The sequence below is a fragment of the Eurosta solidaginis genome, chromosome 3 (assembly GCF_040869045.1).
Source record: "Eurosta solidaginis isolate ZX-2024a chromosome 3, ASM4086904v1, whole genome shotgun sequence".
Classification (NCBI taxonomy): domain Eukaryota; kingdom Metazoa; phylum Arthropoda; class Insecta; order Diptera; family Tephritidae; genus Eurosta; species Eurosta solidaginis.
Window position 1 is genome coordinate 263,411,438 of NC_090321.1, and position 27,808 is coordinate 263,439,245.

Genomic DNA, 27,808 nt, shown 5'->3' on the forward strand with positions numbered 1-27,808 from the left:
TGGACTCATTCAGCCAATGTGAGGTCCTCAGGATCCGGCCAGTTCAACCTAACCTAATTTTGCCTAAGTTATTTAGCTAAATTTTGAAATGTGGATGAGAACTTTAATAATGGGAGGCGAGCTAGGAGCTATTGAGACTACAGACCAATTCTGAAGTGGTCTCCATAAAGCGTTATTCTGTCAACTCAACAGACATTAACTCAACTTGAACTTTCATCTGAGCAAAACGTGAACATTAGTACAAGACTTAGGTAAAGTGAGCTTACCTCGCTCTATATCGAATGGCATAGTCATCTTCTCAAGCAGTCAGGCAACTCGTGAGGAACTTGAGAAGTTGGGCATTCACACACCGAAGGATTTGAAACATAAATTTCACACCGCAGCCACAATATTCCTTGGCGGAAGAGATGATGAGCCACCGTCTGTGGAGTTACCGACTTTGCTGACCTACAATGAAATTCCGTTGCTTGCGAGCCTCTCAAAAGTCAGAGACCTACGTAACTTCCATTCACCATTTTCCGATATTTTTCTCTGTTAACACATCTTGACCAGCCTTCGCCATTGCTCATAAATCTAAATAGCAGTAGCGCTCGTTACTGTACAGCAACTTTCTGGGGTTTGACAAAACTGTGTAGAAAATATTTCACAAGTTTCCCAATGAGCTCGCGAGTTCCTTTAACTGATTTAAATGGCACTAAACCTTTTGGGCATTCAACATATCGCATCCGACGCTTCCTTACAGCTCATGTCGTTAAATATTCTTCGGTACGCGCCGCGATGCGCCGTCACCAACATGAACAAATTTTCTCTCAATACTCCCAAAACCGCTTCTTCCGATGTTGTCAGAGTCCATGCTTCTGCAGCAAATGGAAGGACGGATACGATAAAAGATATCCAGAGCTTGATTTTCGTTTGCCGTGAGAGGACTTTACTTCTTCCTACTTATTTCAATTCCCCGCTTGATTTCTAGATTGACATTGGTGTTAGTGTTATGGCTGGTTCCCAGATAAACGAAATCTTTCGTAATGCGTACAAGCGTGTCCAAATCTGATATCGCTTCAGTCTCAACTGATTTACAACTTTCATGAAGTTTTCTATAGACTGACTGTGGCTGAATGTTGCATTGGTTAAACGCACCCTTAAACCCGCCCTTGATAGCGTTTTTTCTTCGTTTTTATACTCAGCTGAGTAGAGCTCACAAAGTATATTAACTTTGTTCGCATAACGGTAATCCGTAACGGCATAAACTAATCGAGATAGATATATACTTCTATATATCAAAATTATCTGGGTGAAAAAAGAAATTCATTTAGCCATGTCCGTCCGTCCGTCTGTCCGTCTGTCCGTCCGTCTGTAAACACGATATCTTGAGTAAATTTTGAGGTATCTTGATGAAATTTGATAGGTAGGTTCCTGGGTGCTCATCTCAGATCGCTATTTAAAATGAACGAAATCGGACTGCAACCACGCCCACTCTTTCGATATCGAAAATTTCGAAAAACCGAAAAAGTGCGATAGTTCATTACCAAAGACGGATAAAGCGATGAAAGTTTGTATTTTTGGACAATGGGCGTGGCACCACCCACTTTTAAAAGAAGGTAATTTAAAAGTTTTGCAAGCTGTAATTTCGCAGTCGTTGAAGATATCATGACGAAATTTGGCAGGCAAGTTACTCCTATTACTGTATGTGTGCTAAATAAAAATTAGCAAAATCGGATAACGAACACGCCCACTTTAAAAAAAAAAATTTTTTAATGTCAAATTTTAACAAAAAATTTAAAATCTTTACAGTGTATAAGTAAATTATGCCAACACTCAACTCCAGTAATGATATGATGCAACAAAATACAAAAATAAAAGAAAATTTCAAAGTGGGCGTGGCTCCGCCCTTTTTCATTTAATTCGTCTAGAATACTTTTAAGGACATAAGTCGAACGAAAATTTACGAATCCTTGTGAAATTTGGTAGGTTCATAGATTCTATGACGATAACTGTTTTATGTGAAAATGGGCAAAATCGGTTGAAGCCACACCCAGTTTTTATACACAGTCGACCGTCTGTCCTTCCGCTGGGCCGTTAACACGATAACTTAAACAAAAATCGATATATCTTAACTAAACTTTATCTTGGTATAAAATATGACCGAAATCCGACTATGCCCATGCCCACGCCCACTCTTCCGAAATTGAAAATTACGAAAAATGAAAAAATGCCATAATTCTATACTAAATGTGAAAAAAGTAATGAAACATTGTAATTGGATTGGTTTATTGACGCAAAATATAACTTTAGAAAAAACTTTGTAAAATGGGTGTGACACCTACCATATTAAGTAGAATACCCATATCGTACAACAAACATCCTAGAGTCACCCCTGGTCCATCTTTATGGCGATATCCTGAATTTGCGTCCACCTATAGAACTAAGGCCCACTCCCTTTTAAAATACTCTTTAATACCTTTCATTTGAAACCTATGTCATACAAACACATTCCAGGGTTACCCTAGGTTCATTTTGCTAAATGGTGATTTTCTCTTATTTTGTTTCCAAAACTCTCAGCTGAGTATGTAATGTTCGGTTACACCCGAACTTAGCATTCCTTACTTGTTTTTGCTATATTTTAGTCTCCGATGTATGGTAACGCTTGCATATTTTTGTTGTAGCGATAACGACACTCCCCCGAAGCTTTTGGGGATCGTTATCGATGTTGGTGGTCCTTCGTCGGTTATAGATCCGGTACGTTTTGGTAACAAGCACCATTAAGGTGCAAGCCGACCATCTCGTGAACGATTTAATATGACCACATTGAACCTACTATGCCATCCCGCCCCCACCCACTAGTTCCATGAAGGGGTTGCGCTACAAAACCTCTTGAATCCTTTCGATATTTTAGTCGCCTCTTACGACAAGCATACTGCAAGTGAGCTGTCATCTGTAGTAATTTGGTACGGTCGGTAGTAGTTCGCTTAGTGCTTGAAGATATTTCCCGATTACAGTTAAAGCTACTTCATCGATGTAGGCGATAACTTGATAGCCAGACCTTTCCACTCTTAGCAGGAAGATGTTGACCGATAGCTGCCGCAGCAAAGGGGATCACTGGTGCGTTCTGTAGTACTATGGATGAATCTCCCAAATTTTATTGCATGTTATTCCCTTTCTAGAAGGGACTGAATTGGGCGTTTTGAAAAGATGTCCCCTTGAAAAAATAGCTACATAGGGGTTAAGCTGGACCAACCACTTTAAAAGTTAAAAAAAAGCCCTTAAAAGTGTTTCGAAAAAAATTCTTCCGGAAACCATTGAACACATTTGTAAATAGCACATGATTCCGCACATATCCAATTTCAATTTTGTCGTCTGCTGTCGTCTGTCGAATTCCACTACAGCGGTCACGCTTTTGTGCGGTTTTGATAGGCGATGCTATTGTAAGAATTCTCTGTCGGTGGTCTCCAAATCATCCATTACGATATCCAAATTGGTTGGTAAGGATTCCTGCGGACGATGCACCGAAAGTGGTTCTCGCTCTCTCCTGGCAGAATGCTAAGGAAAATGTATCTGGAATTCTGCTGAGACTTGATATAAAAGTATTGAGAAGTCTTGCCAGTTGTATAAATATCTCCTGGTTGAGGCGATCTACGATCTACAAAAAAAAAATTACGCACCTTCTTTGGGCCCTTTGCAATCACATTTATTAAGTGTGTCTTTGCTTATGTATATTTCAATATGTTAAAGAGCTTTAGCGTCTAAGTGTAAATGTGGTTTAAGATTCTTTTGTGTATTGTGGGTTGCGGATTGCGGATTATGCGACACACCTTGACTAACGTTAAACGCCAGTACATAGCAACTGCTGATATAAACCCATTCAAGCACAAAGGTAAACCCCACTAATATGCGCAAAGTTTAACAATGTACAAACATACACATGCATACCTTTTGTGCCCTAGCAACATTGAATGTAAGACATGCACGTATATTAGGGTGGGTCAATTTATTAAATAATAAAATTATATAAAATTTCCGCTAAAAACGTTGGCGATAACAGTTTTTTTTTGTTTTTTAGGGAACATTTTTGGGTCGGACAGGATATACATGAAAATTTTTTAGTAGGTCATGAAAAAACCTTAAAAATCAACGTCAAAAATAAAGTCAAAAAAATTAAATTTCACAGGCTCGAAAATTATTTTTTTGGGTATGAGTAGTGGAATTTTTTTTCCTGAGCCCAAATCCTATCGAAAAATCGATGGCGCGATATCGGTTAACTTTCTTCTATGCAAATCGACCCACCCTAACGTATATAGTATGTATATGTAGGTAGTATATGTAAGTATGCGTACATTCGCAAGTTTGAGTTCGCTTTGTGAAACTATAGTGAAAACTTACGTGGACGTATGAATACATGTACCTACAAATGTATATTGGGATAACCTCCTTAACAATATTTCTTGAAGTGTGAGTCGCCCTAATTAGATAGATCGATAGATTGTTGTAAGATTATGCCGTGCGATCTGTAGGTCTATTGTGCGCTTATTCTCTTCAGAGTATCTAAATCTAAGTTATCTGACAATGTCCAGAATGGTGCTCGACTTAGATAGTGTATGTGCCTACTTTCCAGCTGCAACGATCCAAGCAGCCTTAGTCTTCTTCTCTAGACCGCATCGCATTCAAAAAGAAAGTTGCTCATCCCATTAGCCCTATTTGCAAAAAGTTGAAATTTCATATTCCACTTAAAATGCAGAAACAATGTTAGAAGACGTCAAAAGAACATACATGTAGGAAGTTATTACTTTTTCGGTACAACTTTCTCCCGATCACATATACCCCATATAACTATTAGATTGCCTAAAGTTTAAGTTTTTTCGACCAGCTCCCACCTTGGTTTAACTGCAGCTCTGACCACTGTAGCAGCTGAGATATGTCTATGCCTCTGTGACTACTATTCGAGCTGTGCACCCGCCCTTTTCATTCAGGCAATGTGGGATACGAACTTCTACAAATTTGCTGATTACTTACAATGAGGTTCGTATCCCTAGATTGTTAAATATTAACATTCGCATACCATTCATTGCTATGATTGCTCACACAATTACGCACTGCTTTTGTAGACTAGCAGCACAAAAGTGTTCCCTCGTGTCTATTACCTCTTTGTCTGCTCACTATTTCCATCTTCGTCTCCTCCCAATCTTCGTAGTAGCTATAGTTATCTAAACGCCCCATCTGAGCCTACAGTTTAATATATTAGCAGCTCCACTCTTTCTTCCTGCGACGGGAGTTAGACAGAACTAGTGACGACATTCGTGATTGTTTAGTGATTATTTTTAAGCGATTCATGTATCGAGTACGGTTGATACTCACCTATCCAACCAGATATGTGTCCTTATGGTATTCCCTTCAAAAACAACTAACTGTATTCATATGGGTGTTTCCATGCAGCCGTATGCGACGTTCATACGCTTTTGGAGTAATATAAATCTCACATAAATCGAGTTTTCGGGAAAACAAAAATGCAGTTACGTTGCAATTAAAAAGAAGTATGTTTGAAAAAAAAAATGGGTGGCCTGAAAGCTTTGGTGTTTAAAATATCCGCTCAAAATGAGGTGATAACGTACGCGACAAAAACGGAAGTGCTTATATGGCGCACATACATATATGCGAAAGTCTGCGAATCAAGCCAATTCTTATTTTCTTTGAAAATTCGTAACCTAAGCTAAATAATGCACCTTTACAATTCTTTCATATTTAAAGAGAAATTATCTCTGGATATTTTTATTAAAAAAAAAAAAAAAACTAAATAAAGTACGCGACATAACTTACGCGACAATTTTTCTCGTATATAAGTAATAATATGTATTTTGTTTGAAATTTACACTTTAATTAGGAGGCAATATAAAAATGTATTCTTATTAAAAAAACTATATGATAATGAAAATAAAATCTAATTCATAAGATATTTGTTGATTTAAATACATTATATATTTACATAAACTCTAATATTTTCTCGTAAAGAGTATGCCGTTCGAGCAGCATTTATATGTTGACTGTCGACGAATGAAAAAAAAAGTTTCTTTTTTATTTGTGGAACAGGTTGAATATTTTTCCATTTTTCATTCATGCAAGTAGAAACATCTTCAATTTCTTCCGCGCATACATACAATAAATGAATGCCCTCGATATATTTACAAGCGCATTTATAAAATGAAAAAAAATTATTATTATATTATTGGCTTTTACTATTTGCCACACCTTTCTCTTTATAACAGCACCTATTCCATCCACTGCGCCTTTCCCATGCGAGGTGGCAAAGAAATTCCATTCAAAATATTTGCAGCTAAATTTACTTACAAAATAAGGAATACTTGTTAAAATAAACTTGCACTGCACTGCGCACTGCTCCCATCAGAGAATAAAAATACGCTGGTAATGCCTTTTTTTGACTTAGTATTTGAACCACAATTTTTGTAATGAAACAACAAACATCAAACTTATTATGGCTCAACTTGTCGCTAATAATAGAAAACGACTTTGTTTCTTCAAAAAGCCATGCAATGCATGTGAAAATGGTAACCTGATGATAGGAAAAGTGAGCATCTTGAATCTCATTCTGATTAATTAACCTGTAGTTTTCTGCGAAATCTATTTGCAAAATCAATTCAGAAGCCGTAATGTTTTTCTTTTTTTCATTGAAATATCGTTGTTGACATTGTTTAATAAAGCTATGCACCTTAAAAACCGGCAGTTGAGCTTCTATTTCATGAATCAGATCAGCCAATGCAGCAGTGGTGTAGTTTAACGTTAAATGGTTATCAACTTTCCTCCAATGTTTCCACTTCACATTTTCATGCATGTTGGTACGAAAACACACAGGAACTAAATCTTGCTCTACATCTCGCACGCAGTTTTCGCACTCATTGGTCATACAATTTTCATCCAACACATTACAGCAAGAGGATTTCAAAAATGTTTCAAACGTTTTTGGGAATGATGGTATGACTTTTGCACATGCTTCCAATAAAAAAGCAAAGTTTGCGTGGTACTTACACATGTTGTGTGGAGTTTTATCTATCAATTTTACATAGCTGGGTCGGTACTGATAAAAAAGTGATTTATCCACATATCCCGAAGTAACCTCACGGTCAAGAGCAGGAAGCGCTTGGCGACGATTTTCCCATTATAAATTACCGTATCTTTACGGCCTGGAGCTTGCACACTAACTCCCTCTCGCAAGTAAAAATCTTGAATTAAGTTAAAACTTTCAACCGAACCCATGTGTGTTTCCTGTTCATTATTGGCCTGTGGTACATACTTCATGTAAAGAGCTTCAAGTACTTCCACTTTCTTATTTATGTCCATTGGCAACATCTTTTCTACCTTTCGTACTGCTTTCCCCAAAGTTTGTTTGCAACTATATGATGAACCAGCACCCACGTTGCTGACATTTTCATTTTTTTCTCTCAATTTTCGCTGCCGAATTCGATCTTTTGCCCTTTTTTCTTGGAGTAATTTTGCATCTTCTTTTGCTGCATCTGCCTTTCCTTTCCGATAGGCCCGTTGCCTTTCAGCTTCTTTTTTCTGGTACTCTTTTAGCTTTGCTTCGTCTTTTTTTAACTCTTCGCGCCACCGTTTCATGGTTTTTCAACTATGTATTCTGGATAATATATATAAAAAAATTGCTTTTAACGTCGATTTTAAAGTATTTAAATAAAATATTCATACTTACAATAACGTATGCGACAAACTTTAAAGGGTAATACAATTTTTATTACTTCGATTGAAAAGAAAATTTCAGCGAATATATTTAACCAGAAGATTTCTTGATTTGGAGTTGTAATCTCTATTACCTGCGACTGTCAGTACACAAATGACATAGACAAAGAATGTTTTTGCATAACGTACGCGACGTAAGTATACTATCAAAAGTAAATAAAAAAAATACCGTTATTCGAGTTCAAACTTCTCTTTTTCTCATTTTTTTAGGTAGTTGTTATTGTTAATTTAATTTTAAAATGTATTTGCACTACTTCAAATCTCTTAGTTTAGTTAATAGGGAAGAGAAAATAGTTGATTCAATTTGCGAAAACTGAGTTAAAGAGACCCCCAGTTTTGCTCTTGCGTTTATGAGTTTTAAAATAGCAACAAGCTGCAAATGCTTCCATATAATAAAAATTCAAGCAATTTTCCATTAATAATTCATCCTAAAACCAATTTTCTAAGAATTTAATTTTTTCAGTCGTGGTTGACCTTCTCATGGAAGCACCCATATGTGACCTTAATCATAGATCGTCTTAATTTTTTTTGTTTCTTTAATTTAAAATGTCGGTTGAAATTCGTCGGGACCTACAATTTCCTGCTTTATGAGAGATTGGACAGAAACCAACTATTTTATAAGCCCACACCCTTTCTCTTTTTTAATAAGAATGATCAATGACTACTTACTAGTTACTATGACGCATTTAGGACGCACCCTTATAAACTTACTTACAAACTACTAAACTCAACTTTTATGTTTGTGCCTTTCCTTTATTACTTTCAGAACGATGCAAAAATGGTATTTGATGTTTGTCAACGCATGCACGATACGGAACCATTCTCAGAGGAGCTTTTGGCAGCCATGAAACGATTATGGCAAGATGCTGGTGTTCAAGAGTGCTTCTCACGTAGCAACGAATATCAATTGAATGATTCCGCTAAATAGTAAGTACATGCTTTACTTATATTTTTATGACCCTTTTGTGTATGTATTTAATACATTGGAAGAAATACATATTTTATTTAGTAATATTTATTAGATTAACGGTGAAATGAGACACATTTTTTTAAATTTTGTCTCACTCATAAAAGCATCGGCATGTCTGAGTCCAAAACGTAATCCCCTCTCTCAAAACGCAATCCTTAAATAAAATTCATCGTTCGGGAGAACTGTCAGGTGCAAAAGAGATACTTCATATTTTCCTCATATTCCTCGATTTTCCTCAGGAGATAGCCCAGCGGTGGTCGTACGGTGCTGTCCGCCATGTCTAAGTCCATTTCGTAACCTTTCCTGCCTACCTCATCTGCAAATTCATTCCCTTCTATATTTCTATGCCCTCTCGAACCCAGAAAATGGAGTAGAGTGAGGCACGACACCTCCGCACTATATCCGACTTTATGACGTTGGATTTAAGTAAAAACCGCCGTCTAAGGATGTCTGCAACTATTACCATGCTAACACATTTCGTAGATAACTCAGAACAGCTTTATCATGTTGTTGTTGTTGTAGCGTTAAAGACAGTCCCCGAGAGAGTGTGGTCGATGTTGATGGTCCTTTGCCGGATATAGATCCGGTACGTTCCGGTAACAATCACCATTAAGGTTCTAGCCCGACCATCTCGGAAACGATTTAATATGACCACATTGAACCTTTTAGGACATCTTATTTGTTTGTTTTTGGTACAGTTACCTTTGTTGTGGTTCCACTTCAACTGCTGGGCGAGATCTTATATTCATACAAAAAAGAGCTTAATATCAATGGTGTTTTACATTCTAAATGCAAATATTAAAATTAGAACATATTAAAATTTTTGAAAATGGGCGTGGCACTTCCCTTTTTATACCTTTCTTGATGGAATTGTCTGAAAGAATGCATGATATCGGTCGTATATATAGCATATATCCCCCACAACCTATTGTTCAGATAACAAGCTTTTCGTAAAAACTGCCTCTTTTTAACAGCTAGAGGCTTCAAATTTCAGCAAATACTTACGTTTACGTTATATATTGTTAAGATAAGTGATTCATTCAAATATTGCACATACGTGATTCCATCAAAGGTATGAAGTCTTCGGCACAGCCAGACAGTCCCGTCCTTAATTGTTTTGAAAAGTAATTTTCTATGTTTTGGGAGCCATAAAATTGGGAATACATACTTTCCTTATAGCAGGAAATATTTCTAGTAAACTTCTATATAAAAGATGTTTAAAAGGATCATAGGCTGCGAAAAATAGTTTTGTATCAATGCTGTTTCACTTACCAAGTTTTGTTGTAAGAGGGAATTGGTTGACATTTTTTTTAATGGACTGTGCCACGCCCCTATTCTGTTCAAGCATTACACAACATTTGTAGAGCCTCAAAAAAAAAATAAATCCCTCGTAACAAATTTCGAAAAAGTAATTTATCTGAAATGAACTGTACAAATGAAACTCAAGCTGATTATATAATGTTCGGTTACACCCGAACTTAGACACCCTTACTTGTGCTTATTTAAGACGATCAAAATCATGATTTAAAATTTATTAATACATTTACAAAATATTAGCATAATTTGTCTATATTTACATTGAACAAACATTAGAAAAAAGCACGTATAAAAATTTATTTTGGCGAGACTAAATTACAAAATTAAACAACAACAACAAGCATAGACTTACAACAAATATGTACCTACTGTTTATGCAGTTAATAAAGATTTGCGTTTGGGGTACTCGAATATTTGTAATGCTTTTTCTTGCTTTTGATGTACAAAATTTTTTCACGCAAAATGAAATGAGCAAATATTCATGTTGGATTGGTTTGTTGACCAGGGCCCTCCATGGTCACACTGCTGTCTGTCTGTCAGCTCAAACATTAAACTCATTTGTTCGTTCACACATTCACTATGCACTACTCAACCCTTAGTGTCAATTTAAAATTAAGTGGTGATTCTGGTATGTAGGTTGAATTTACTTTATACATTAATTCACCGGAATTATATTCCACTTTGTATTTTCGAAATATCTGCAATGAAATGAAATGACACATTGACCGTCACGAGTGCACAACAACAATTGTATATATATTAAAAAGTGCATATGGGGTATTCCATCCCATTTCGATCAATTTTGAACCCGACCCCTTTAGAATTGGCTGAAAGTTTTTCTTCTTTTTCTAGCTTACGAAAGACGTTTTTCAGAAGTTTTTCAAATTTTTTCATCCAACTCAAAAAAAGTTATGAATTTAAAAAAAAACACCGTTTTTGTTTTCAAAATGCTATAACTTTTTCAAAAATTGACCGTCTGGGATATTTTTTTTTTTTTAAATTTGTTTTTAAATGTACTTTTCGGAAAAAATTCAAACAAATTTTTAAAGTTTGTTTTTGTAATTTTTCAGTTTTTCGAAATTTTTCGAATTTCGCCCTTTTTTTTCTCATAAAAAACTTCAATCAATTCGGCAATCATCCCCACTAATCCCGGAGTGGGCCGAGAATTTTTTTTTTTTGTTTTTTATTTAATTGAAAAAAACTTTAAATTTTTTTTGTATTTAAAAAAAAAAAAATGATCCCAAACGGTAAATTTTTGAAAAAGTCATAGCATTTTGAAAAAAAACACCGTTTTCCAACTCAAAATAAGTTTTAAATATTGTTGAACATTGAAACTCTGTACTTTGAATCTTTGAACATCGTGAACCCTGTTTTAAATGTCATTCATAATATGTAAAATGAAACTATTTTCTTACTTCTTAATAAACCACTGAATTGAACGGTATTATAAATTTGCGCAGTTTTCATTAGGTTATGGGCCCAGAAGTTTCCATATAAAAAATTGTGTAATATAAAATGGCATCATCATCACTTTATGCTATTGAAAAACTGGATGTGTCCAGCTATGAAACATGGATTGTACAGATGAGAAGTGTGCTAATCCATGGTGGTTTGTGGAAAGTGGTAAATGAAGCGAAACCTACAAATGCAGACGAATTGGCATTATGGACAGTAAATGACGAAAAAGCTTTGGCAACGATTCTACTCAGTGTGAAGTCAAATCAACTTATTTATATCAAGAACTGCAAGTCATCAGCAGAAGCATGGCAGAAATTAAAGGAGGTGCATAAGCCTCAGGGTCCAGTACAAAAAGGGTCCTATTAAGGTGGCAGACACACTATAGCAAACAACAATATTATATATTAAATAATTTATACCTCATTTATTGGCAATTTAATACCGCAAAAAAAAATTTAAAGCTGCGTCCGGTTCCGAGAAACGGGAGTGTCTGCTAGCTTAAGACTCAAGCCAGCAGACACTTCGTGAAAACACGACCTACGACTTCCGAACGACTTGGATAATTGATATTACATTTATTGGCAATTTAGTACCGCAAAAAAAATTTAAAGCTGCGTCCGGTTCCGAGAAACGGGAGTGTCTGCTAGCTTAAGACTCAAGCCAGCAGACACTTCGTGAAAACACGACTACGACTTCTGAACGACTTGGATAATTGATATTACATTTATTGGCAATTTAGTACCGCAAAAAAAAATTTAAAGCTGCGTCCGGTTCCGAGAAACGGGAGTGTCTGCTAGCTTAAGACTCAAGCCAGCAGACACTTCGTGAAAACACGACCTACGACTTCCGAACGACTTGGATAATTGATATTACATTTATTGGCAATTTAGTACCGCAAAAAAAAATTTAAAGCTGCGTCCAGTTCCGAGAAACGGGAGTGTCTGCTAGCTTAAGACTCAAGCCAGCAGACACTTCGTGAAAACACGACCTACGACTTCCGAACGACTTGGATAATTGATATTACATTTATTGGCAATTTAGTACCGCAAAAAAAATTTAAATCTGCGTCCGGTTCCGAGAAACGGGAGTGTCTGCTAGCTTAAGACTCAAGCCAGCAGACACTTTGTGAAAACACGACCTACGACTTCCGAACGACTTGGATAATTGATATTACATTTATTGGCAATTTAGTACCGCAAAAAAAATTTAAAGCTGCGTCCGGTTCCGCGAAACGGGAGTGTCTGCTAGCTTAAGACTCAAGCCAGCAGACACTTCGTGAAAACACGACCTACGACTGCCGAACGACTTGGATAATTGATATTACATTTATTGGCAATTTAGTACTGCAAAAAAAATTTAAAGCTGCGTCCGGTTCCGCGAAACGGGAGTGTCTGCTAGCTTAAGACTCAAGCCAGCAGACACTTCGTGAAAACACGACCTACGACTTCCGAACGACTTGGATAATTGATATTACATTTATTGGCAATTTAGTACCGCAAAAAAAAAATTTAAAGCTGCGTCCGGTTCCGAGAAACGGGAGTGTCTGCTAGCTTAAGACTCAAGCCAGCAGACACTTCGTGAAAACACGACCTACGACTTCCGAACGACTTGGATAATTGATATTACATTTATTGGCAATTTAGTACCGTAAAAAAAATTTAAAGCTGCGTCCGGTTCCGAGAAACGGGAGTGTCTGCTAGCTTAAGACTCAAGCCAGCAGACACTTCGTGAAAACACGACCTACGACTTCCGAACGACTTGGATAATTGATATTACATTTATTGGCAATTTAGTACCGCAAACAAAAATTTAAAGCTGCGTCCGGTTCCGAGAAACGGGAGTGTCTGCTAGCTTAAGACTCAAGCCAGCAGACACTTCTTGACAACACGACGTACAGCTCCCTAACGACTACAATAATTTATACCTTATTGATTGCCTAAATGTTTCGTTGTCCTGAAAAATTTTTCACTATACCAAAAGGAAAAATTTAATTTTATATTTTGCCGACCCTAATAAATATAAATTATAACTTTCGAAAATCAGTGAGTTGCATGTTACTGATTACTGAAAACTTAGCAACACTTAACTTGACTTAGAAGTCTGTTGAATTTTGATTTTCTATGTAAGTTCTAAGTGACGTTTACATTTTGAGATGCCATTTATTTGTTTCCATTTCATTTTGACATACAGATTAACACTTATTGATTATGATGCCAGAGTGTATGCGCTAAGTGGAGTATAATCGGTGCTAAATTGCCAAGTTTACGCCAAGTCAAGTCTATGCTAAGTATCAGTAATGGGCCCTTAAGTCTGAAGCCAGCAGACGCTTCGCGAAAACACGTATGAACATACATGCATACATACATATGTACACATGTACACATGTACAATATACATGTTACCGCGCATACAATGATTTAAGTAATGCGTAAATTTAGTTGCATCAATATGTTGATTGTTTTTGTGTTGGTGATGGTCGCAACTATAACGGTTTATGAAATACATGTCGGTCTTCTTTCTTTCGAAAATCAGAGAAAAGTTTGTGCATATTTCGTATTTGTATTTTCCCGCTTGCGCGCAGGATTTCTGATAACGGGTACATATGTATGTATATATGTGCTTTAGGGTGTGCCGAGAAAAACAACTTTTCAATTTCCATCCTCTCAAATATTTCTATTTTATTAAAAAAAAAAACCCTCACCAAAGATGGGTCCTATAACTCCACTCTACAGGGTACGATATTTTTATTTTATTTTCCCATTTCGTTAACATGGTAACAACTATTTTTTGTCCAAACTTGAATTTACTCAACTTTTTACGAAAATCTTTTATGTGGCGTTTTGCCTAGTTTTGAGGTCTTGTACAGGTTACAAAAAGTTTTTATGATTTTTTTCTAATCATATCATTTGAAAACACTCTTAATGTATTGCGACCTTAATTACGAATTTATGTTATTATTATATTGTTTTAGTTATGGCTATGTGAATTTATGCTTTATCATTTCAATACACTTTTTAAGTGTGAAATAACTGTTTACACAATTTCGTCAAAGAACACAACTTCAAATGGCCACGACTTTTGGACAAAAATCGTAATTAAGATCTCAATATATTAAAGAGTGTTTATAAATGATATGATTAGAGAAAAAAATCATACAAATTGTTTGAAGCCTGTACAAGACCTTAAAACCCGGCGGGAAATCCGTTTTTCGGGTACCACTTAGGGTGGAGTAATAGGACCAAACTTTGGTGAGGGTTTTATTTTTACATCAAATTGAAACATTTCAGAGGATAGAATTTGGACAAAATTTTTTTTCGAACCACCCTAATATGAACTTTTTCATATGTACCCATTAGCGCAGAAATCCTGCGCGCATACCATTTGAAACATATCGAAATACAAACTTTTCTCTGATTTTCGAAAAATAGTAGAGCGAGATGTATTTTAGAAACCGTTATAGTAGCAAACATATCAGTTTGTGCTAACACATACACAATCAACATATTCATGCAACTAAATTTACTCATTACTCAAATCATTTGTAGTAAGTATGCTCGCTACCTTGAATGTATGTTCCAGCGTTGCCACTCGCGCAATTTTTTTTGTTCCTAAAGTGTATCATTCCTGAAAAAATGTATCAATTCGTTTTAATAGATTGATACATAGTTTTTGAGTCATTTCGTCTGAATTTTATATAATGTGTGAAACAAAATTCTGAAATTAATAATATTTAAAACAAAACATCACCGCACTATTTTGGCTAAACGGATCACACAACTGAATTTTATAAAATTTTACCAACGCTCAGTTTTAAATAAATGTCGCTGTTATAAAGGTTTTTCTATTTAACATATCGAAACGCGTTTATTTAAACGGAATTATTGTTTATACGTTTTTTAACAAACACTACTTATTTTAAACAAAACTAATACCAACAAAATAATTATGTAGAAGAAATACGGTTTATCTATATATATAATATAGATATAAAGGAAAAAATAAATATCATTCTAAAATTTGATTTACTCTAAAACTGCATATTCAAACATTTTTTAGAAATCTTACTGATAATTTGTAGTTCCCATGACAGGGACAGAGCTTCAATCTTCCAAAATAAAATGTATACATTTTAAATTTTTTGTATATTTGTATCCACTCATTAACCCTTTCACTACCGTACTATAAGCAGAGTTCTTAGAAAAATATTGCTTATATTTTTGGATAGATATGAAATCCTATAAACCAAAAAAAATTTCAAAAAAAATCTAATGCCCTTCTGAAGGATGTTATGTCCTGGGATTATATGTCCCATTGGTATATAAACGAAACATAAATTGGGACTAAATATCCCATTGGTAGTATTTTTTCAAAACCATCAAACAAGAGTATCCTCTTAAATTTAATTTATTTCTTCTTTTGGTACATTTTTAGACATATTTTTTATTTATTTTACTTATGGAAATTACCAAAACATTCAATACAAAGTGGTTCTTTACACATTGAGCATACATACTGCGTGCGTTTTTCTTTATTCATAGAGCTGCACAATACACAGCGTCTCCGCTGGTTTTCTTTCATCGGCAAATGATCTCCAATATTTAACATCTTTTTAGCTCTTTTTGATCTCGGGCCTTTTGTGGTAGAGATTTTTTTTGCCTTGGTCTTTGCTCTGCCTTGCGAAATAAGTTGAAAAATACTTTGCGCCACCATTTCGTCGATTTTCTATTAACATCATAAGTTTTAACTTTTTGATCGGATATACCAACTCCCCCCATGTTCTGATTATAGAAGACCAAGGCTTCCGGACAGTCAATAGAAATCCTAGAACCATCTTTTTGAGTTCGCAAAACTGTAGACGATGTAGGGCTGTGACAATTGCTCATAATAATTACTTCGCGGGAGTCGTGCCATTTTGCTACCATTATACCTTGATCACTTATCCGAAAAACAGAGTCTCCTCTCTTCAGCGGTTCGTTCAAGACAGGTAAATTCTTTCTATTTTGAACACAAGTTCCGACACAAGCAAAAGGTAAAGTTTTCATCAAATTAAATGGGCTAAAAAAGCGATCAAATATCAAAACCGTATTGGGATTACGCACAGTCTCACACAATTTAGTAACGAACCTCTCTCCTAAAGTTCCTGATGGGGCTGGGCTGCTGTCTTTTCCAGCATATATATTGAAGTCATACGTATATCCGGTTCTGGAGTCACATCTTTGCCATATTTTGATGCCACGTTTAATCGGCTTCAATGGTAAATACTGCTTTAGGGAGGATCTGCCTTTAAACTTAGCCATTGATTCGTCAATGCTCTGACGTGAGCTATCCGTGCGTGATTTTATAAATGCATGTTTCAAACAATTGACAACTTCCTCTATGTAATAAAGTTTGGATGCCGAATCTGGTTTCTTAGGAAAATTAAAATACATTTTTGAGATAAGAGTTTGGTAGCGATTTCGCGACATTGCTGTTTTTATAAAATTGTTGCCCATGGATTCATTTTGAGACCAGTAATCAGAAATCTCAGGCAATTTATTATAGCCCATTACAAGTGAAATTCCAAGCAATATTTTGATTTCGTCTGCATCAGTCGGTGCCGTACTACGTTTTTTGTTTGTATTCAATATGTCTAATCTCTCATTTGTGCATTGCGCAATAAATATAAATAAGGATTCTGGAAATACATACTTAAATATTTCAAGCTCAGTGGATCTTCTTGAAATTGGAGCCAATATGACGGGATCAAGCTCTTCACTAATAGAAAATCGAGGACGAAATAAATCCGAAGGGTCTCCCCATACTACAAGGTTACTTGACGTGTTATTAGCCACATCCTGTGCGTCGTTTTCACATTCCACATCTGAACTTTTGTCTGAATCTTGCCTGGAATTTCTCGAAAGACCATCAGTTTCTTCATCGAAATCTGGCACATATTCCGATCCGGACGCACTGAAATCGCTTACATCTGAATCGCTGTTGTTTAGCATCGCGGTCACTTCGTCTTCCGTCAACTTCCCACCTTGGATCTTTCGATTCATTCTACAAACCATTAAACGCAAAAATTTTTTCCACATTTTCATAACATAAATTAAGCCCAATGGGATAATATATCCCATTTTTATTGTTTGGACACTACTGTTGGGATATATTATCCCACAAGCACAAAAATACAGATTTCACCATATATTGTATGCCCATTGTTTCTTACTTACCTGAATGTTATTTATAACGTTATTATAAGTATTTTAAACAACTTTAACTTATGGTATTCAGTTGTTTTCCCCACAAAATATATGAATTTTATAAAATCACGTGCACTCTTCACGAAACAAGTTGCATACTAATGGCTACTAAACACAGCGCCCATAATAAACATACCCAAATTAGCTGACGACAGAAAGAGAACACTTTGAAGTACCAATGGGACGAATTCTTCCTTAAATTAAGTGAATATTGGATTTTTGTCGATTTTTTGAATTTGCTCTGGGATGTATTATCCCCATGGTAGTGAAAGGGTTAAAAATGTATTCAAATGTATGCAATTGTATCCAAATGGCAACCCTGGCATGCACATTTTTTCATATGTACGCACTAGGGTAGATCTCCTGCGATCTCATGCTATTAGAAAATATTGTTTAGGACAACGAAAAATTTAGCCTGTCAAAATTGCAGGTTTTAATTTTAATGTTAAGAGGTGCATCATGCGAATCTAGTTTTCTCTTACAAATTACATGGGGAATTTTTATTCGATGTGTACCTACGCTTTAATGACGTTTACTTAATGATCCGGTCTTATAGCGTTTTCTTTTCTGGCAAAAGTGTTATGATTTTTGTACGCGGCGCAAGAGTTGTAAATATATTTTGTTCTATTCTAAAAAGCAGGTAACGCCTTCACGGGGTATTTCGTTCTTTTGTGTAATTGTTGCAGGCTCACAACGCAAAAGCGTTACACTTTTACCCTGCAAAAAATGGCGGTGTGGCAGAACAACTCTGCTAAACCACCTGATCGTGTCAATTTATTTTCATAACTTCACAAATTTTTAGCGACGAAAATTTAAATGAAGGAAATAATTCTGTGTGCGTTTTTGAAAATCGGCTAATACACGGGGTAGCCATTTATGTTCTTTGCATGCACTATAAATGTTGCAAATTTTCTGGGGTAGGAGTAACTCTATTAAGGCTTTACCATTTACTTAGGAAAACTTTTATTTCAGAAAAGAAAACTCTATTATTCTCCTGGCAAAAGTGCGTAAGTTAGTCTTAACATTTTTTTTTTAAATCAACACGGCTTCTCAGCTGCTTGAAACTCACACTTTTTTATACGAATGGGTATTGCTCATCATTAAAGACCCAGCGCAGGTACACTTCAAATAAAAAATCAAAACCTTCCCATATAATTTTGTATGGAGAAACTAAAATCGCGATGAGGCACTTCTTAACATAAAAATTAAAAGCTGCAATTTTTAAGGACAATCTTTTTCGTTGTTCTCAACAACATTTTTACTATACCAAAAGAAAAAATTTTACTTTTTATATCTGGCCCATCCTAAAGAACATAAATTATGAAATACATCTTGCTCTTCTTTACTCTTCATATACATCTACATTTGTGGTTAAAAAAACGCTTAGATAATGTTTAGGAGGTCTATCTAGCGGCAATTATTGAAGACTCGCAGCAGTGGTAAATAACTTGCTACCAAACGGGTTGTTCTGAATAGCGGAGGCACGCACCTCTGTTGGTCATAGAGTATAACCTATAGCTGAATCGGTTACAATTAATAGTGGACACACACCCTTTTTCGGTCATAGAAGTGGAGAATGACGCAGAGATAAAACGGAGAGACACATTTCAGTTGCCAATGAGTATAATGCATACCGCAATTTAGCAGGACTAATTTTAAGCGCAAAAATTTCATAATAGATAAAATTACACCTTAAGCAGTCCATATAATGTTTGAGTGCATATGTATGTATAAAAACACAGCTATAATGTGAAAATCATACCATTTAGAATTTCACTGCTATTTTCGTGTTCACAACTGTACATACATACATGTTAGCGCGCATAGATGCTAGACTACTGTTGCCAATTTGGTCCGTTGGTTCCTTTTTTAAATTTTGGTCCTTTTTAGAAAGTAGCCACGATTTTGGTACTTTCCTTTCCTTTTCACTGAGGGAAAAATTCAAAATACTGCTCACAAAATTTGCCACACACTCGTTAACTCACATATAATTTTCAATTTACTTCAATGTAATTCTTAATATAAAAATTGCTCAGTCAACAAAATGTAACAGAACAATGACATTTCACCAACGAGATAATTTAGGCGAGGCATTAAAAAGAGATGTGTTGGATCCTTGGGCAAGCACATTGTCATTAAATTTGGTGAAAGACATAGGCTTATCCTAGAAATGTGGAAATGTTATACCTAAATAATTAACGTAGTATTTGTATACTTTTAATATTTCTTTCCTATTTATTAATTTAAACTCAGCTGATGGTATCTATTTTTTGTAGGAAACCAAGGAAAAATCTTAAATTTTTTATATTTCACAACGAAACGACACTCTAGTAAATTGACGAATTGTTTGTATAACAATAAACTAAAAGAAAAATTTGACCCTTTTTTGAGATTTGGTCCTTTTTCGATGAATTTTGGTCCCAAATGAAAACATGATGTGGCAACCGTGCTTACTACAAATGATTTAAGTAATGCGTAAATTTAGTTGCATAAATATGTTGATTGTATATACCTATGTTAACAAAAAAGGAAACGTTTGCTACTATAACGGTTTATAAAATGCATCTCGCTCTTCTTTCTTTCGAAAATCAGAGAAAAGTTTGTATTTCGATAAGCTTCAAATGGCATGCGCGCAGGACTCCTGCGCTAACGGGTACACGTGGGGTATGCATATTTTTGTATGTAATTATCATTTAGTAAAATTTTTTGATGGTTTCAACTTCTTTGTTACCGAATTCGATGTTTTATTGTTTCGCGATTTGTTAACTAAAGAGGTTGCTCTGAGGAATTTCTTCAGTTGCAAATAAGAAATAGATTCAAAAAGTTGTGCGTCCTAAATAAATGTGATAAAATATTCAGCCCAATTCTAAACGAAAATTCCGTGCGAGTTTTTTTCCCTTCTCCCATTCCTCGTATTCTAAATAAAAATTCCTTGAGAGTTTTTTCACTTCTCCCTTTCCTCCTATTCTGACCAATGTTCGAAAAAGAGGAAACCGGTTATGGGAGAAAAGTAGGTATTATGAATGTGAGGGAGAGGGAGATTTCTTTGCCATTTCATAGGAGTTTTTTCACTAGTTAAATTGAAGGGAATGCATCAAAATAGTTAAAGGAAATTGGTTCTTTTAAGAAAGAACACTTATTTGTACAAATTTGCGCTAAAATATGTATTTACATTCTACCACAATATTCTCACTGTTAATACAACAACAACAGCAACAATATTCTTTATTTTAAGTCGAAAAGTATATCATAAGCAACGGAAGAGCTCTTTGTATATTTGATGCATCCATCCAGAAATTGCGCAAGGATTTTTAAAGAATGCTTAATTAGATTTTGGCATATGGCGAAAGGCGAACTCAACTCGACGTGGCCGCCAGAAAATTGCTTTGCAGAATGAAAGCAGGTAACTCCGGCGGATTTGTGTTAACCCACCGTCTTCTTCTTATGCTCCTCTGTTGATGTCGCTGTGGCACCAATTCATTACTCATTTCAGTGAATACCACATGAAATGCAATAATGTGCATTGTTTATTCCTTATTTCTTAATTTCAAACAAATTCGCAACAATAATTAAGCTTTTCAATTTTTTAAACAAAATAAGAAATGCGCAACGAAATTTCAATTGACAAAACAGCTGACTTCGAAAATTCGAAATTCCTATTCCCCAATTTTTCTTCTCCCTAGGAGAAAAGAATTGGAGGAATTTTTCCGCGGGAATAAAAAAATCCGCGAGAACAAAATTCCGCGAGAATATTTAGAATTGGTCTGATTATTTATTAATAGAGTGAATTTTGTGTTATTTTTATACGAATTTAGTCGACATTTCTTTAAATCGCGAGCGTGAAAAAGTGTATCAAGAAGTAAGTATTTTTTTAATTCATATCGCAACATTTAATTAGAGCACAATGCACTAAACTCTTGTTTTCATCAACATTTTAAGTTGGGTGGTAGTGGTAATAATTTCTAATTTTACAAAAATTTATTGAAAACTATGAAAAAGATTATTATCTTCCTTCCGCTTACACACATGTTCCTTGCTTGATGTATAACTAGGAATTTTTCACACGCTGCATGTTGTCGTAGGCAGGAACAATGCAAATGCATTTACTTTAAATTCAATCATTACCTTACCATTTAATAATGTACATAACTGTCGCATTGACATTTCAATATTAGAGCATGAACTCATAATACAAACAGACATGTGTGTACCCACATAATTAATAGCTGTGTTTTTTTTTAGTTCTATATATGTATGTACGTTTACGCGAAATTGCTGCGCATAAAATTTGTCCTATTAAATTTCAATACGCATTATACTCAGATGTAACTGAAATATGTGTTTTTGTTTCACCCTCTAGACTAATTCTATGTAACCCTCTAGACTAATTCTAACAAACGCATGTATGTATACCTACATATGCAGCTACACTGAAACAATAGCCGTGTTTTTTTATACTCGCGTATACGTTTCGTTTGCGCGTGAAAAAACGCCTATCTTTTCTTAGATAATGCTTAGGAGACCCATCTAGCGGCAGTGGTTAAATAACTAACATAACATCACAGGGTGTACCGAAAAGCGGAGACACAACCCTCTGATGGCCATAGGGTATATATAGCTGAATCGGTTGCGATGAATTGTGGACACACATAGAATACATAGAATTAGTGTAGAGGGTGAAACAAAGACACATATTTCAGTTACATTTGAGTATAATGCGTATTGCAATTTAGTAGGACAAAATTTATGCGCAGCAATTTCAGAGGTGTATTTATAGTTTGTCTCTTAGCAGTCAATATAAAGTTTAAGCGTAAACGGATATACGCGTGTTAAAAAACACGGCTATTATCAAATACACCAGTATGCCCGTCTCGCACAAACACTAAAACAAAGCCTGTAAAAAAAGCGGCAGCTAACAGAAAATTCAAATTTCTAGGGTTGCTGGAAAAAAGAGTATTTACGTAAAAGCGTTTTGTTGGTCTCACAGACCAACGCGCGGGTATAGGAAGGTTAAAAGATACCAGATTTCCTGGAATCTTTTCACAATTTAAGTCAATACCTAAATACATATGTATGTATATCAAGACTTCCTTCAAAAAAAGTTTATTTCAAAGATCTGCATGTGTTCAGATTCCATGGTTAAGCAAACTTGCCCACATTCAAAATTCTATATATTTGGTTCCACTCGTCGTTTTTGTTTTATTTTGAAGGTAACGACATTTACTTTATAACTGCGTTAAAGAATATATATATAAAATCGAAATAGTAAATAAATAATAAAATTATTATTTTATAAAATCGAAATAGTACATAAAAGTTATACTTTTTAAACAAATATTACATACTTTATTCCCCTTTTTATTTTATTTTGTTAGTTCAAAAAATATTAACTAATTTCTCACGTTACTACGACCAACTTGCCTACATTTACTTACAGCAAGCAATAGGTGGCATTAATTTTATACAGCTAACGCGTGCCTACATATATATGTATATACATATGTACGTATGTATGCATGGTCAACTTAACAACAACAACATACACACACACACACATATATATATATATATATATATATGCAATCATTATTGTAGTACAAAGGACAATAGGATACAAATAAAAAAATAATTTCTACTCCTTTAGTTATTTTATAAATTTTATTTTCATCCACAACGCACATTTCAAAACCTTCGTAAGAAAATATATGTGTACACTAGGGTGGGTCGATTTGTATGGACGAAAGTTAACCGATATCGGGCCATCGATTTTTCGATAGTATTTGGGCTCAGGAAAAAAAGTTCCACTACGCATACCCAAAGAAATAATTTTCGAGCCCGTGAAATGTCATTTTTTTGACTTTTTTCGATTTTGATTTTTAAGGTTTTTTTTCATGACCTACTAAAAAAATTTTCATATGTATACCCTGTCCTACCCAAAAATATCCGCTAAACGTTGTCGATAACAGTTTTTGAAAAAAAAGAATATTTTTTTTAGCGAACATTTTTTGGTCGGACAGGGTATACATGAAAATTTTACAATCAGATGAAGATTTTTTAGTAGGTCATGAAAAAAAACTTAAAAATCAAAGTCGAAAAAAAGTAAAAAAAAATTATAATTTTCACAGGCTCGAAAATTATTTTTTTTGGGCATGTGTAGTGGAACTTTGTTTTCCTGAGCCCAAATCCTATCGAAAAACGATATCTCGCTATCGGTTAATAAATCGACCCAGTATAGTGTACACGTTTAGATACCTCATGTAATAATATAAAAAATTTCCTTTTCGAAAATAGAATTTAATAATTTCTATTAATAAATTATAATTTATATTAATTATTTTTGTAAAATTAATATTTTACAAGTTATTATTAAATTTTGTTATTTTATTGTGTTTTTGGTATGGTTGTATATTTGATACTTTGTTCCGCCCTTTGAACTCATTGAGCTGGGTTAGAAATATTTAAATATCGATGTTCCAAACAAGAACTATTGCTTTCAAAATTTTTGCATAGAATTTTTTTGTCAAAAATTTTTAAGGTGTTACTTTTGTTTGGCACGTTGTCCTTTTCAAACTCTCAATATCTCTCGGTATGCTTGGCCATGAATTAGGTAAGTGGCAATAATATAAAATAACCTAGTTTCCCCATGCAATTTTAACAGGCTAAATTTTTCGTTGTCCTAAACAATATTTTCTAATATATGAGATCGCAGGAGATCTACCCTAGTGCGTACATATGAAAACAGATATGTACAATGTGCATGCCAGGGTTGACATTTGGATACAATTGTATACATTTGAATACATTTTTAATGAGTGGATACAAATATACAAAAAATCTAAAATGTATACATTTTATTTTGGAAGATTGAAGTTCTGTCCCTGTCATGGGAACTACAAATTATCAGTAAGATTTCTAAAAAATGTTTGAATATGCAGTTTTAGAGTAAATCAAATTTTAGAATGATATTTATTTTTTCCTTTATATCTATATTATATATATAGATAAACCGTATTTCTTCTACATAATTATTTTGTTGGTATTAGTTTTGTTTAAAATAAGTAGTGTTTGTTAAAAAACGTATAAACAATAATTCCGTTTAAATAAACGCGTTTCGATATGTTAAATAGAAAAAACTTTATAACAGCGACATTTATTTAAAACTGAGCGTTGGTAAAATTTTATAAAATTCAGTTGTGTGATCCGTTTAGCCAAAATAGTGCGGTGATGTTTTGTTTTAAATATTATTAATTTCAGAATTTTTTTTCACACATGATATAAAATTCAGACGAAATGACTCAAAAACTATGTATCAATCTATTAAAACGAATTGATACATTTTTTCAGGAATGATACACTTTAGGAACAAAAAAAATTGCGCGAGTGGCAACGCTGGAACATACATTCAAGGTAGCGAGCATACTTACTACAAATGATTTGAGTAATGAGTAAATTTAGTTGCATGAATATGTTGATTGTGTATGTGTTAGCACAAACTGATATGTTTGCTACTGTAACGGTTTCTAAAATACATCTCGCTCTACTATTTTTCGAAAATCAGAGAAAAGTTTGTATTTCGATATGTTTCAAATGGCATGCGCGCAGGATTTCTGCGCTAATGGGTACATATGAAAAAGTTCATATTAGGGTGGTTCGAAAAAAAATTTTGTCCAAATTCTATCCTCTGAAATGTTTCAATTTGATGTAAAAATAAAACCCTCACCAAAGTTTGGTCCTATTACTCCACCCTAAGTGGTACCCGAAAAACGGATTTCCCGCCGGGTTTTAAGGTCTTGTACAGGCTTCAAACAATTTGTATGATTTTTTTCTCTAATCATATCATTTATAAACACTCTTTAATATATTGAGATCTTATTTACGATTTTTGTCCAAAAGTCGTGGCCATTTGAAGTTGTGTTCTTTGACGAAATTGTGTAAACAGTTATTTCACACTTAAAAAGTGTATTGAAATGATAAAGCATAAATTCACATAGCCATAACTAAAACAATATAATAATAACATAAATTCGTAATTAAGGTCGCAATACATTAAGAGTGTTTTCAAATGATATGATTAGAAAAAAATCATAAAAACTTTTTGTAACCTGTACAAGACCTCAAAACTAGGCAAAACGGCACATAAAAGATTTTCGTAAAAAGTTGAGTAAATTCAAGTTTGGACAAAAAATAGTTGTTACCATGTTAACGAAATGGGAAAATAAAATAAAAATATCGTACCCTGTAGAGTGGAGTTATAGGACCCATCTTTGGTGAGGGTTTTTTTTTTTAATAAAATAGAAATATTTGAGAGGATGGAAATTGAAAAGTTGTTTTTCTCGGCACACCCTAAAGCACATATATACATACATATGTACCCGTTATCAGAAATCCTGCGCGCAAGCGGGAAAATACAAATACGAAATATGCACAAACTTTTCTCTGATTTTCGAAAGAAAGAAGACCGACATGTATTTCATAAACCGTTATAGTTGCGACCATCACCAACACAAAAACAATCAACATATTGATGCAACTAAATTTACGCATTACTTAAATCATTGTATGCGCGGTAACATGTATATTGTACATGTGTACATGTGTACATATGTATGTATGCATGTATGTTCATACGTGTTTTCGCGAAGCGTGGCTTCAGACTTAAGGGCCCATTACTGATACTTAGCATAGACTTGACTTGGCATAAACTTGGCAATTTAGCACCGATTATACTCCACTTAGCGCATACACTCTGGCATCATAATCAATAAGTGTCAATCTGTATGTCAAAATGAAATGGAAACAAATAAATGGCATCTCAAAATGTAAACGTCACTTAGAACTTACATAGAAAATCAAAATTCAACAGACTTCTAAGTCAAGTTAAGTGTTGCTAAGTTTTCAGTAATCAGTAACATGCAACTCACTGATTTTCGAAAGTTATAATTTATATTTATTAGGGTCGGCAAAATATAAAATTTAATTTTTCCTTTTGGTATAGTGAAAATATTTTTCAGGACAACGAAACATTTAGGCAATCAATAAGGTATAAATTATTGTAGTCGTTAGGGAGCTGTACGTCGTGTTGTCAAGAAGTGTCTGCTGGCTTGAGTCTTAAGCTAGCAGACACTCCCGTTTCTCGGAACCGGACGCAGCTTTAATTTTTTTTTGCGGTATTAAATTGCCAATAAATGTAATATAAATTATGCAAGTCGTTCGGAAGTCGTAGGTCGTGTTTTCACGAAGTGTCTGCTGGCTTGAGTCTTAAGCTAGCAGACACTCCCGTTTCTCGGAACCGGACGCAGCTTTAAATTTTTTTTTGCGGTACTAAATTGCCAAAAAATGTAATATAAATTATGCAAGTCGTTCGGAAGTCGTAGGTCGTGTTTTCACGAAGTGTCTGCTGGCTTGAGCCTTAAGCTAGCAGACACTCCCGTTTCTCGGAACCGGACGCAGCTTTAAATTTTTTTTTGCGGTACTAAATTGCCAATAAATGTAATATCAATTATCCAAGTCGTTCGGAAGTGGTAGATCGTGTTTTCACGAAGTGTCTGCTGGCTTGAGTCTTAAGCTAGCAGACACTCCCGTTTCTCGGAACCGGACGCAGCTTTAAATTTTTTTTTGCGGTACTAAATTGCCAATAAATGTAATATCAATTATCCAAGTCGTTCGGAAGTCGTAGGTCGTGTTTTCACGAAATGTCTGCTGGCTTGAGTCTTAAGCTAGCAGACACTCCCGTTTCGCGGAACCGGACGCAGTTTTAAATTTTTTTTGCGGTACTAAATTGCCAATAAATGTAATATCAATTATCCAAGTCGTTCGGAAGTCGTAGGTCGTGTTTTCACGAAGTGTCTGCTGGCTTGAGTCTTAAGCTAGCAGACACTCCCGTTTCTGGGAACCGGACGCAGCTTTAAATTTTTTTTTGCGGTACTAAATTGCCAATAAATGTAATATCAATTATCCAAGTCGTTCGGAAGTGGTAGGTCGTCTTTTCACGAAGTGTCTGCTGGCTTGAGTCTTAAGCTACCAGACACTCCCGTTTGTCGGAACCGGACGCAGCTTTAAATTT

The 27,808-nt window shown here is 34.8% G+C and overlaps 2 protein-coding genes across 12 annotated transcripts in view; one reads left to right on the plus strand and one right to left on the minus strand.

The window, feature by feature from the left end:
- Positions 1–27,808, plus strand: part of Galphao (G protein alpha o subunit) — a 251,069-nt gene that overhangs the window by 130,458 nt on the left and 92,803 nt on the right. For all 10 annotated transcript variants that reach the window (XM_067776224.1, XM_067776228.1, XM_067776231.1 and 7 more), the window contains exon 4: positions 8,525–8,685. In XM_067776224.1, the coding sequence (XP_067632325.1) occupies positions 8,525–8,685 (161 nt within the window). The remainder of the gene's footprint in view (positions 1–8,524; positions 8,686–27,808) is intronic.
- Cyp49a1 (Cytochrome P450 49a1) overlaps positions 10,259–27,808 on the minus strand; it is a 79,196-nt gene continuing 61,646 nt past the window's right edge. For both annotated transcript variants that reach the window (XM_067776221.1, XM_067776222.1), the window contains exon 15: positions 10,259–10,743. In XM_067776221.1, the coding sequence (XP_067632322.1) occupies positions 10,630–10,743 (114 nt within the window). In that variant the 3' untranslated portion in view covers positions 10,259–10,629. The remainder of the gene's footprint in view (positions 10,744–27,808) is intronic.